The following is a 13,289-nucleotide window of genomic DNA, read 5'->3' as shown; positions in this document are numbered from 1 at the left end:
ATGGTCAGATTCGATGATCTTAAAGGTCTTTCCCAAGACAAATTACTCTTATGATTCCAGAGGCTCTGCAGAGATTTGATGCCTCAACTTGTAGGCAGTATTGGTAAAGCCTCTCACTTCTACATGTACTTACCTACCAAAATTGATTATCTCTTGTAAGTCTGAATAGAAGAGAGCTGCTCCAGCTAGAAGCTAAACACCTGAGGAAGGGTGATGCTGCATTATAGGCACTACACCTCCAGTGCAGAGAGAGGTTTAGCAGCCAGCCTGCTATTTCCCTGACAATACAGTTTGTCTGTTTTCCCTTTCTCAAGCTGGTATTTCACTGCATATACAAGAAAGGGGGAAGGGGGTGGAAGTTGGGGGCGGGGTGGAAAAGAGAGCTGTGGGGAACCTTTTCAAAGTTCACAGAGAGAGTAAGGAAGGAGTAAAACCCCGAATGAACCCTCCTGGCCGAAGTGGGTTAGGATGAAAAATGCTCCTGCTTAGTGTTGAAAATTTAGGTCAGCCTTGTTTACGTGAAGATAGAAACCACTGACGTTTTGAGAAGCATGTGAATCAAAGTTTTCTCTGTGAATCACATTGGACCACCAGGCCCTTTTATACCAACCAATTTCTCCCCTTCAAACTAAAAGAAAAAAAAAAAAAAAGAAAGTCTGAACTGTCACTTAAGCTGTAAGCAGCAACATATTGGAGTACTGTGCTTTAAAATCTAGTGGCAGCACCCACTGAAATATTTCATCTTTTAAAAACACACTGAGTTGACTGAGTAGATACTTGAGAAACATTTAACAGAGAACAAAACAGGTACAGTTTTGAAAGCTATTTGCTTTTTTCTTCCCCTGTATTAATTAATAAAGGTTACATTATTCCCCTGTGAGTACCAAGGGAAGATGAGGGAAGACAACTGATGCTTTTCTGAGACCTAATTGATGTTATCCAAAACATGCATCACACCAGATACCCATTACATTTAACACAGCTCAACGTAAGGCGATTCTGATGATGCGAATAGAGCTCAATCCTATTTCTCTTCCAATCCATATGAAGTTTATTATGCAGAGAACCAGGCTCAGTGATGCATTTTGATAAAACATCAAAACTGACAGAGTATGTTGTCTGCCCATACTAGGGCCTCCTACTGATGCCACTGAAACAAATGGCAAAATTCCCACTTGCTTCCACAGGAGGAGAGCCAAGCTCTTAGAAACCTTTGTATTTAAGGAAAAACAGTTTTCCTCCCACTGATGACTACACTTTCCCTGAAAAACCAATGGAAATGTTTAATAAGTCAGGTGGTTAGGACTGGGCCCAAAGGTCAGGAACAAAGAGTATTAATAGTCTTGCTACTGAAAAACTGAGCAGCATCCTCGAAGCACTGTTGTTGTTTTTAAACAGAAAATGTCATTCTTGGATCTAGCTAGGAAGATTTAAGAATATATATGAATCTGGAAAGAAGAAATGAAGCACACATTTCATTTACTGTCTGGATTACAGATTCTTATTAAACAAACCAGAGCTCATTATAAAATCAATATCAACTTAACCGCTATATTCCCAGGAGAAATGGCAAAAAAGGTCACTCCAAGAAATTCAAACAATTTTCCTGCTGGAAGGGCACGATTTTAATTACAGATACTATTAATTAGAGCTGTCAGTAGAAAGATGGTCCTGTTAATTATCACGAATTCAGTTTCAAGTATGATTTTGGAACCTGGAGGGCTTTTTTTTACTATTATTATTTAAGAATTCTTGTATTCACATACACAATTCTTGTATTGAGGAAGAAAAAGACCACTTTTCCCTCTTGTATTAAAACCAACAAAAAATATTTACAATCACAGTCTCTTTGGCCAGGAAAACTGATCTGCCAAACTACTATTTTGTTCATACTTTAACCTGGAGGACATTCCTTTTTCCACTGGAACTGCTCTTGCTTCAGGAAGTCATTAAAGATGTAAAGTGATTGAAAGGTTTTTCTTTTTGTTTTTAAGTAAACATTCCATTTCAACTGGAAACCTAAACCATTCCTGAAGATGTTAGCTGTTACAGAAACATTGATATTTATCAATCTGTACAAAAAAAAATCTCCCTGGATTCAGCCTACAGAGACATACTTAATATATTACATATTTAACATGTAGAAGGTAGAGGCAGATGCAAAGTTTACAAGGAAATATTAGTTTATTCCTGTACGACACCCAGCTGCCAATATGAATCTATCTCAGTTCCAGCATACAGAAAGGCCACAATGTCTGATCCTAAGCAGAACAAGAAGGTAAAATAAAACTTGACAGAAGAGTGCCACTAGTGAGACCCTATGGGTGCGTAGCAGACAAAAATACAACAGCCACAATGTTTACACATACTTGAGTCCTTTTTCCTGGTCACACTCCAAATATTTTGGGTTAGCAGACCCAGAGCTGTGTGGTATACGACCGTAACAAACGCATTACCACATCAATAACACACCAAGAAGTAAACGCCAGGATCTAAAACAAACTTCAGGAAGACGTGGAGTGTCTCTCCACCCAGGACTTTTGAAAGTGAAAGAGAAAGCCTGAGGTCTCTGATTTATCTCAAGAAATCTGAGCGCAGTCTTCCCGTATTACTGGGTACACATCTGCTACCATTGTTCTCCCAGAACCAGTGCTGGTTTACCTCCCCATCTATCAGCATTAGATTTCATTTTATCTGAATAATGGCAGAAGGTGGCAACAGATCGGGTCAAAGGCTCTTTTCATATCAGACCCTGAAGAAGTCGATTACTCAAAAAGAGAGACATCTTCAGATAACCGTGCAATCCATTCCTCATAAATGTTAAAGATTTTTTGTTATTAATAGTGGCAGGGGTGACATATTATGGATATTAATGTTATTTTTTCAGGGAATTTCAACTGCACAGGCTTCTTCTTTCTTTCTTTCTTTTTTTTTAACCTTCCCTTCTCCTAACGTTTCTAATTAGCCACGAATTTACAGCAACCAGCAGAACAGCCAAGATTAACACTCAGCAGTAGGGAAGCTGGTACAGTGAATCCGCGGGAATATGAATGGAGCAGTGCGGAGGGGGGAGGGCGAACTGCCCACCCCTTTGGCTCCCGGCACGAGATGGGTCCCCCCCGGGTCTGACGGTCAACCCCAGAAGAAGAAAGCTTGGTCCTTACCTGATAAGCAGCGGGAGCGTCGGACCCGGCGTCGGCCCCCAGCGCCGAGAGTTTCTCCCGCAGGCGGTGGTGGGCGCGGTGGCGGAGGCAGTAGACGACCCCCGATGCCGCCAGGACTCCAGCGATGCAGGCGAGGGAGAGGAGGGTGAGGAGGAGAAATTTGGCGGACTCTGCCTCTTCCGCGCGCTGCGGGAGCGGCGGGACGTTGCTTTTCTGCAGGGGAGGAGAGAGAGGCAGCGCCTGAGTTGCGCGGTCGCGGAGCAGCGCGGAGGAAGGGGACCCCGTCGAGGGTTAAACACCCAGCAGCGCGAACTTTCAGACAAGGATGGAGGCAACCGGGCGGGCAGGGACATCACCGCCGACATGCCCCCCACCTCCATCCCATCCCCTCCCGGCGGCTTGCATTTAACTACCGTAAGGCAGAGGCGGGCGCGCAGGCTACGCATAACACCGCGGCGCGGCGCGCCCCGTATCCAGGGCCAGGGGCTACGAGGGCAGCAGCAAGGGAAAATCCGATTATGTTTTTTTTTTCCTTGGAGTGAAAAATAAAACACCTCACAACAGAGGAAAAGAAAAATGAGGGAGAAGATAAAAAGTAGGTGGCGGTCCTTCCTTTTGTCTGCTGTAGAAGGCAAAGGATTAAAAAAAGCCCGATAGTTCCAAACTCCTCCAGATTACTATTATTTTTGCAGCAATAGGAGAGAATCCTTCTAGTGCATTTCACTCGTCTCCATGTGCTAAAAAGTTGTACAATAATTTCCCCTCATTAGCTTCATTATAAGCTATATTAGCAACAATTAAAAACGCAACATGAAAATGAAAAGACCAGGCGCGCAAATTGCAGCAAGACTCATTTGGCCTGCATTCCCCCTTTCACAATTACCAGGGAAATGAATTGAAAAGCACGCCCCTGCCTCAGTCCTGGTTGCTACAAGATGAGAACAATTAGCAAACTCCTTTCCACCACCTAATTTCGCGTGGTAACAAAATGGATTTTTCCCCATGAATGCCTAGCCGGCCTATTCATTATCTCTCCTCTATTAGTAATTTTCTGCTCCGTATTCAGCTAGCCAGCTCTTAATTTCCTCCTGTCTTGCAGTGTACACAGTGGCTCTTATGTCAGGCCCGGTCCATTTTTATCTTGTAATCATAAAGGCCACCAAAGCAATTATCGCTGGTCTTGACTGTAAAAGCTTGTCATTAATTAGCCTCCTTGCCTTCAGTGCTGAGGATTAGCCGGGGCTGAGGCTGAGTTAATGGAAATGCAGGTTCAGTAAGACTCCCGGATTTTCTTGCCTGGATGCTCCGAGCGGAGGAGGAGGAGGAGGAGGAGGAGGAGGAGGAGGATCGCCTGGTTTGTAAACCCCGGGTGGCGGGGGGCGGGCGCGGGGCTCGCCGAGGCCAGGCATGTGCCGCTCGCCCGCCTCCGCGCCCGCGCAGCCACCGCCGCCTCCCTGCATGCTTCCCTGCATCCCTCCCCGCAACCCTCCCCTCATCCGCAGCTGGCCCCTCCTCCAAATCCCAACAGCCACCAGGAGAACGGGACTGTGTGTCCCCCACACCCCGCCCCAGCCGCGGAGGGCTCGGAGCCGCCTGCCTGCGCCCCCCTCCCTCCTCCTGGGCACCTGCCCCGGTCCCGCACCGCTGCCCGCCCTTCGCGCAGGGAGGGGGTATGGGGCTGCTTTGTAAAGGGGACCGGGGAAGGGGCAGCGCTGACGGCAGCCGCTGCCTGCTCGGAGCTCCTGCCGCTTCGGTCCTGGGGGGCTGGGGAGCGAGAGCAAAGGGCTGCAGCGCTCTGCCATTAGCATCTCCCTGAAAGGCCGCCTTCCCCTCGGGGCCAGGGGTCGCAATCTGCATCTAAATAGGCAGCTCCGCCAAAGCGCCGGCGCCCCTTCACCGGGCGCTGCGCCCCGGGACACGAAGCCGCCACGCCGTGGTGTTTGGCCTCCCATTGGCGAGGCAGGGACAAGCCGCTCCCCCCTCCTCCGGACCTCCCGCGGGTCGCCCGTGCTACCCGGGTGCGCGCAAAGGCGCGGTCGTCGTCAGAAAGAGGCTGGCGGGCACGGCTCCTGAATCTCTTGACTCTTTGCTTTCGCTTTTCCTTCTCCGGTTGCCGTGTGAAAGAACCGCACAAGCACCCGAGGAAAAGGCTATGCGAAAATGATGGAAGCAAAGTGCTGTCAAATGCTCCGAGTAAACACGCGGGAGAGAAAGTGCGTGCTCGCCTCTCTGCCCCTGTAGTTAGGGTGATGGTAGGTGTTACGTCCAACTTCGTAGAGCAGTTTCCCCCCTCACAAACGCGGCTACCGTCCCCGAAGCTGGCTGCCCTTAATAAAACATCTGAACGCTAAGACATCCTGCACGTCCCCAGCGCTCGACTGCAGCCCGGAACGTGAAACACGGTGGGAAAGTTCGAAATCGTCCGTGGGGTGTTCAGGGATGGCTTACATCTCGGTAAGCATCCTCCGTGGGAAGCCAGCATAGCCGCATCCCTGGTGATGGGCTTCAGGCAGCCGAGGGTTTCTACAATCCCTACGCATGTCGGGGGGACCGGCGCCAACGCCTGCCCTGGCTTTCCGTGCCCTGGAAGGAGTTGGGGGCGCAGCACCGGGAGGGAAGGGGCGCAGGGGTACGGCCGCTGCGTGCCGCTCCTCGTCTGCGCGGCCTCTCGCCGCTGCCCGCCATGTCTCAGCGACTGACGGAGAAAGGAGCGAAGAGGAGCTCTGCCATGGGGCCGCCACCCCTTCTCCCTGCACCTTCTTCTCTCCTATTTCACGGGGAGAACCTCCGGAGCAGCTGCCGTCGGGGTCGAGAGTTCCCCTCTCCACTCCCTGCCTCCGGGGAGGGCCGTTTCTGCCTTTCCCCACACCGCTCCCAGGAAACACCCGGGCATCCGGTGACTGATGTCGGCCGCGAAACACCGCGTACACCGTCGAGTAAAAGCGGCGGCGAACCCCGGCCGCCTGGTTCGGGGTCTCGTACCGGCGGAACTGCTGGGCCCCGCGCTGCGGACAACCGCTGCCGCAGAGGGTCCGGCCCCTCCGGCCGGTCCCGTTAGGAGAACGTCCCATTACCCCCAAGTCAGCTGGAGAAACCCTCTGCCCTTTCATCTTGCCTGACGTCTGACCAAACATCAAATTATGAAACCGGTAAAAATTAACCCGACGAGTTCGTTACCAGCTGTCCCCATCCCTCCATTCAGGAGCACAGATTTCCCTACCCAGCCTTAACCTTTGGTTCTTCCTTGCAATAAGGCCCCAGCCTGAAAAGGAGCTCAGGGTTAATTAGAGGCATCCTGTCAGACTTGACTTGAAACTGAAAGAAAAATGTTTAAATATTTATGAATTTGACATTTACAGTCGGATGTCTTTTAAAGCACAACACCTCTCCCTGTGCTGGTTGGGGCTGCCGTGGTGTGTGTGCCTGAGGTGGAAGGGGAACAATAGCTGTTGTATAACAAGAAAAACAAATCACTTTTCCCCCCCCCTACCCCACTCCCCCTAAGGCTTAACAAATAAATAGACCACATAAATTACAGGTAATTAAATATTAAACTCAGCTACATGTAACTATGCATTTTTAAAACTTTATATAACAGAATCTATTGACATTCCTCTGAATGATTTTCTCCTTGGAAAAATTGAGTATTAGCACAGAGTCCCAGGGAAGGAAAAACAACTAATTCCTAAATGGAGGACTTAGGAAGCTGACTCTAAACACAGAGGCTTTGGAGATATTAATCCAGTCCTTACTTGCTTTGAGACAGCCTGGCCTGAGCCTAAACGCTAGAAGGCAAAAGATTTATGCTATCTCAGAACAACGTTACATCTACCACTTACATTCAACAGTGTCTGCTTGAAGTATATTGCTTCTGTGGTGGTTTGTGGTTGGTTGTTGTTGTTTTGGTTTTGAAGGGGAGAAAAAGAAATGCTTAAAGTCTGATCTCATGCAGGCTTTCCCAGTCCCTCGACAGAACACGTTTTATATACACCCAAAAGTGAGTCAGTAACTAGAGCAGTCATAATGCTGGAGTCACAAATCACTGTTCTAATCAAAGAGCAGCGTCCCGTTCCGCGGTGTCATCCCATGATGCAGCAGAACAGCCATTTCAAACGAATTCCAGGCAAACGTAAGGCAAATGTAAATATTTAATGTACGTTTTCATGTAAATAAGTTCTCACATCTATGCTGGAAGTGTGGGAGAAAGTCTTTCTAAGAGTGGAGAGGGGGTTCCCGGGCAGTGATGTGAAAGCTCACCTTCCAAATGCCTCAGGAGAATTACACTTCATTATTTCCTTTAGAACATAGGGCCTGATTCTGGTCCTCATTGAAACAGAACTTGAACTGAAGTGGAGGTTTCGTTTTGCTTCTTAAATTAAAAAAAATAGTCCTAATTTTAACCCTACTTTGCCAGTTACTACACCTGACCTCTCTTCCAGTTTACAAAGGAAAAAAAAAACCCACTACAATTCATTTTCAAACAATTTCATGTTGTAATTTTAACTTTGGCATGCCTTGATTTTTACACATATTACAGAGTTTTATTTCTGACCAATTTCTTAGTAAACGCAGGCAAAAAGAGGAGCTTCAGAATACGATTTGTTTCAAAATATTAGAACGTTAAAAAACTCAAGAGGTGCTATTTTTAATTTGGAATTCACTATAGAATCTAATAAATGAGAGAAGTGAGGCGGAAATAATCATGTATTAATTCTGTGCATTACAAAATCTTTTCAGAAGCTATTATCAGAGCAAGAGGCATTGTGGTTTGGATTCAGGGTGGGAGAAATCCTTTGTGCAACTGAAAGCTATTGTTCCTCTGTGCAGATGAAATTGTACTTGCAAATCTGCCATTCAAGGAGGGGAAAAAGTGCCTAGGCAGAAGAAAAGAATTCTACAAGAAAATCATTATTCTTAAAATTAAACTTTACTAATATAAGTTTTAGCTCATTGGGTTGTTTGGGGTTTTTTTTTGTTGTTTGTTTTGGTTTGATTTTTTTTGTTTGATTTTTTAAAATTTGTTTGGGGTTTTTAATTTTATTTTTTAAAAGAGAATTCTTTGCCAATAGTTGTAGCTGCTGACATAAACGATATGTGTATTATTTCCTATATACAGAAAGCATGATGAAAGATGTGCATGGGTACATAGATACATCTATATAATATGTATCCATATATACACACACACACACATATATCTGTGCGTGTTTGCTTACTTAAATAAATCTAAACCTAAATTCACTTTGTGCATTTTGCCTCTATAAGGTTATCTGAGACATAGGTTGAGATATGTTTTGCCAGTTAAGTTTTGATAGGTTACTAGAACATCAGAGAAACTCATTACATTGGGAGGAGCCTGGCTACCCTAAGTTGTCCCCAGGAAACCTACAGATGAGCCTTTTTCTGTATTCCTGTAATAAAACAAGGCAGCAAATAGAATGGAAAGCAACATAACCCTTGGATTTAGCTCCTGCTTTTCATTCCCTGCCTTGTGTTTCCAGTCAGGTTAGACTGGGACAGCAGGGCCTGAGATATTCACCTTAAGTGCATATAATGCTCTTCATGTTCAGCACTGCACTCCTGAGCTGTATGGCTCGGGCTACTTTTTGGTGTTTCAAGGTACTATCTTTAGAGTTAGTAAGAGATTTCTCGGGCTGCTATCCTCTGCCTCTCTTTTTGCCATCACACTCCTCCCTTCCTGGAAAGCTTGTCTGATGCCAGCATCGCTTTCATCAGATGTCAGTTCATCACCTGAAATGAGGTCAATTTAACACTTATACTTGGGAGGATGAGATGGGATGGGAAGGTACTTTTTGCTTCTTTTAGGGCTTGGATGGATTACACAAATTGACAAACACAAAAGGCAGATGGATTTCTGGGAACTGCAGCTTACTGAAATCGCTGAGAAAGGTCACTGCAAGAGCCAGAGATCTATTCATCTATAGGGGTACAATGATCTTTCCGCAACCTTCAACACCACAAAGCACTCTGGAGAGTCTCTATACCTTTTAGTAGGATTAATACCATGAACAATGACTAAATACAATCAAGAATTCAGTGAGTTCAAAGATCCCTTGGTCAATGGTAGATATTTTCTTCTGGCTTCCTAAAGGCAAGTGAAGTTTCTAGTTAGAGTTACAAGAATTTATAGCCATTATCCTGAATCCTACTACAAGGTGATGCTGAAAGACACCAAGATGTCCAAGAATCCCAGAGAAGTTAGTGGTGTGGAAGGAATAAGGTTGCAAAAGAGGAATTTTTTAAAGAGCTTCAAGATTGTGCCTTTTTTAAAGTCGGTATTTAGTTAAAGAGTACGACACCAAAGCCTACAGCATCACTGAGATATTGTAGGGATAACACACAAGTTGCAGAAACGAGAGAGCCACATCCATGCCTGGGGAGTAGATAGGTGAGCCAGAGACGGAGGGAGCCTGACCCATCCAGCCTGAAGCCACGGAGCGTGCCTCTGGGGTGGCAGCAAGAAGAGGGTGCGGTGACACCACAGTGAAGGAACTTCGATTACTGTCTCTAAGGTCTCAGGAGCAATGAGGGGGAAGCAGCAGAATGGAAGCACCAGGAAGCAGATTTCCTCCGCAGCACAGGCTTCGTAAGCCGGAGTGACACAGATAAACAGAGAGACTCGGCAGGTCCAAGTCGCAAAGTACCAGCGCCCGAGCCAAGAAGACGGTCAGCGATAGGCAAGCTTAATCAAGTATCTTCAGCAAGAAAAACACAAGCCGTAGTGCCAGCGCTGATCTAATGCTGATGCCGAAGGCACATAATTCAGGGATTAAAGTACCCTTAAACCTGAGTGCCAACAACCGAGCTCTCTCTCAGTAACACGCTGGCCGAGCCGGAGGCCCCGTCAGAGGAGCGGCCGCCCCGTCCCGCAGGCAGTCGGACCGGGCCTCGCAGCTCCCCAGACATCCCAGCCCGGAGACAGGGCTCTGGCCGCCGTCTCCGCGCATCCACCGCAGGCAACCAGTCCTCGGGGCTCCGAGCTGTGAGCGGGCCGAGAGGAGTAGGAGAAGAGCGTCCCACTCCACCCCTCTCCCATTTGACTGCCTCGAGTCCTGCAACATTCTCGGGGCACCGCTCGACTCTCGGAGCCGCAGCCGAGGGGCCGAGAGAAGGCGAAGTGGACCTCCCTCCGCCCCTCCCGCTTCACCAAGACCTGACTCGGCCTCGACCGACGGGGCGGGTGGTGGCAGCGGCTGCCTCCCATCCCGCCAGCCTCCACACCCCGCTCCTCCGCCCCACGCCGCGCACACGGTTCCCACGCGGGTTCGGGCCGGGCCGCCTCGAAACGCGGCGCTCCCCCGTGTTCCCCCGCCCTGTTGCCCGCCGCATTTACCTGCTGCCATGGGACAGGCTCCCCCTTGGAAGGGCTCAGCGCACCTCCGCGGGCTCTAGCAATCCTCTTTCAGTACTGAAACTTATCCCCTCAACCCACTCCTTAGCGGAGACAAAGGCGGCGGCAGGCACCAGCACTCCCAGCAGCCGCCTCCCGGCTCGGCGCGGCGGGGCGGGGAAAGCTGGCGGCCCCGGGCAGCTCCCGCGGGGCGCGGGCGCGGATGGAGGATGCCGGCGCGCCCCGGCGCTGCCCTCCTTATATCGGGCGGCTCGCAGCCCCTGCCGGCTTGCCGCACATGGCCCATCCACCGGTTGCTATAGCGATGCCTCCCCTCCACATGTTGCTGGCAGCAATTGGCTAAGGAGGTCTGGGCTGTTGAGAAACCCTTCGCCGGAGTGCGGCGATGAATGGACACGGGCTGTGTCACTCATTTGGCAAAGCTGTTTGCGGTTCCTAGGGTGGATGTGTAGGGGCTTCGCTACTTGTTTGTTTTCTTTTATTGTTGTTGGGGTTTTTTGTTGTTGTTATTTTGGTTGGGTTTTTTTAATCGCATCCCGCCAATTTCTTTTTTCTTTTTCTGTTCCTTTTTTTTGGTGCCACACTTGCCCCACGGAAGCGGAGGGCAGAACAACGATGGAAAGCCAAAATCAAACAAGGACAGCAAGGAAAACCTAGGGATAATTTGAATGCCAATACAGCAAAGATGCCTGAAACGTTTCATCCTCAAAAGACTTTCTTCCATTAAAAAAAACCACACGGTGCCAAGCAAAGGAGGTTCAAAGTTTGCTCCCTCCCGTCCTCGTTCTCCTCTTAACATAGGACATCAGGAAGATGCAGTGTGCTGTGACCAGCCCTGGGACAGTGGCGGAGTTAAATAAACCCTATCAAGGACAGCCGAGGGCGGGTGAGGGCGAGCGGGGCTGTGCTGTGCCCCCCGAGCTGCACACCCTAACTTTCAGTTAAAGCTGCTTTTCCGCGCAGGTGCCCTGGGGCAGCACCGACCCAGGCATCTCCGTCTCCCCCAGATTACGATATGCCCGCAACAAATGCGCTGCGGGGGCACCCCCGAAACATCAGCCTGCGGAGATCCCGGGCTGCGGGAGTGGGACAAGAGCGAGGGGGGAGCAAGGAGGGCTGCCATGTGCAGGTGACAGGTCCTCGGAAGGCCACTTCATATACCTCCCACCCCAATAAAGCGCCCGCCCTCCCGCTTCCCTCTCCACTGTTTCCCGTTGCCGCTACAGCTGAGGACGGCAGGCAGGGCAGAAGTGGCCCTCCCCGTCGCGAGGGGAAGGGTTCCCCTTTCTCCTGCTCAAACCCAGCCTCCCTCCGCTCAGGAGGTGCAGCACCTGCGCGCATCCCACACCCCCCGGGCAAAATCGACCTGAGCCAAGAGAGCTGTAAATCAGGGAGGGGGAGCTGCTCCTCCCTCCCATTCCTCAGTCGTGGGGTGGCCTCTGCGGCTGGGGGTCGGCGTGGAGTGGTGAGCACGAGGGGGACGAGATGGTATGGACGGGGCGGGCCGCCCTCTTACCCACACCTTCGCCTGACCAACAGCCTGTAACTTTGCCTCTTCTTTTTTTTCCCTCTTCCACCCCCCGACAACATTGATCCTGTCTGCAGCTAGCACCTTGGCAAGCAGTCGGGCCTGTCCAGAAAGCCAAGGAAGGGTAAGGGCAGCATCCTCAGTCCTCTCCCCAGAGCGACGCTATTGGCTCCAAAAGTGCGAGCTATTTATAAGGCGCAGAGTGGTTGTGCCATAGGCTGCCCTCCCACCCACCTCCGATAACCACAGACCCACCCCAAGAAGAAGATGCTGTTTCCATCACCGGCACTTTTGACAATAAGGTTCTCAGGGAGAAGTACTGCTCACACTCTTAGGTGCTCATGGAAAATCCTTCACGTTCCCACGGAGTAACACAAATTTGGCACCTTCAAACATTTAATCAACTACATTTTTTAGTGCATAGTATCAGCTTGCTATTTTGTCATTGTGTCAGCCTGGTAGCACTCCTCTTCCTTTGGTAATATGATCACTAATCTGTATTACTTGAAAGAGAAATGAATCCACCAAGAGATTTCATTAAAAGGACATGTGTGTTTGCATATTGATCCTTCTAATGAACTGTCTGAAATGGATAAATACTTCCATTAGCTTTATACTTTGTGTTTTTTTAAATTTAATTTACAAATATACTAATTATCATTTCCTTGGCAAATATTGCCTCTTTTCAGAGCTGTCAGGTGCTGGATGGATTGAACATGAAATTGACTGGCCAAGTGTCAAGAGACAGCAAAATACTGTTAAAAGAGATTTCCTTAGCACTGAATTTTTGAGAAATTAGTAGTGTGGTTTAAGATACTTTTCAATTTTTTTTTAATGTAATATAATATTCATGATGTGTGTTGTGCAAATGTCTGAGGTTTATGTCAGAGGGAAGAAATTACAGACATAGATTATTTAATCTAAATCTAAACACAGATTATTTGATGTGCTTGTCATTAAAAATGTAGGACTTTTTGCCACACAGAAAACATAATTTTCCATTGGTTACTAATTGAAAATGTTTAGTAGAATTTTCCTTGTACTGTTACTTAGCACTTATTTGTAAAGCAACTTACAGGTACTGGATAAAATCTTATTTTCAATTGAATAAGGTTCATTTAGGGATACAAATACCTCTTTTCATATGATTTAATGCATTTGTTTAGTGGAAAAATAAAACAACCTGATGTCACTAGTATTTAACCATAGAATTTCTAGACAGTTT

At 48.2% G+C, this 13,289-nt stretch overlaps 1 protein-coding gene across 2 annotated transcripts in view; it reads right to left on the bottom strand.

The window, feature by feature from the left end:
• The window catches only part of PTPRN2 (protein tyrosine phosphatase receptor type N2), a 705,188-nt gene that overhangs the window by 123,161 nt on the left and 568,738 nt on the right, over window positions 1-13,289 (bottom strand). For both annotated transcript variants that reach the window (XM_064162805.1, XM_064162806.1), the window contains one exon: window positions 3,165-3,377. In XM_064162805.1, the coding sequence (XP_064018875.1) occupies window positions 3,165-3,377 (213 nt within the window). The remainder of the gene's footprint in view (window positions 1-3,164; window positions 3,378-13,289) is intronic.

This window comes from Pogoniulus pusillus, chromosome 23 (assembly GCF_015220805.1).
Source record: "Pogoniulus pusillus isolate bPogPus1 chromosome 23, bPogPus1.pri, whole genome shotgun sequence".
NCBI classification, from domain to species: Eukaryota; Metazoa; Chordata; class Aves; order Piciformes; family Lybiidae; genus Pogoniulus; species Pogoniulus pusillus.
The sequence above is the reverse complement of the archived record's forward strand: the minus strand, read 5'-3'. Positions and strand labels throughout refer to the sequence as shown.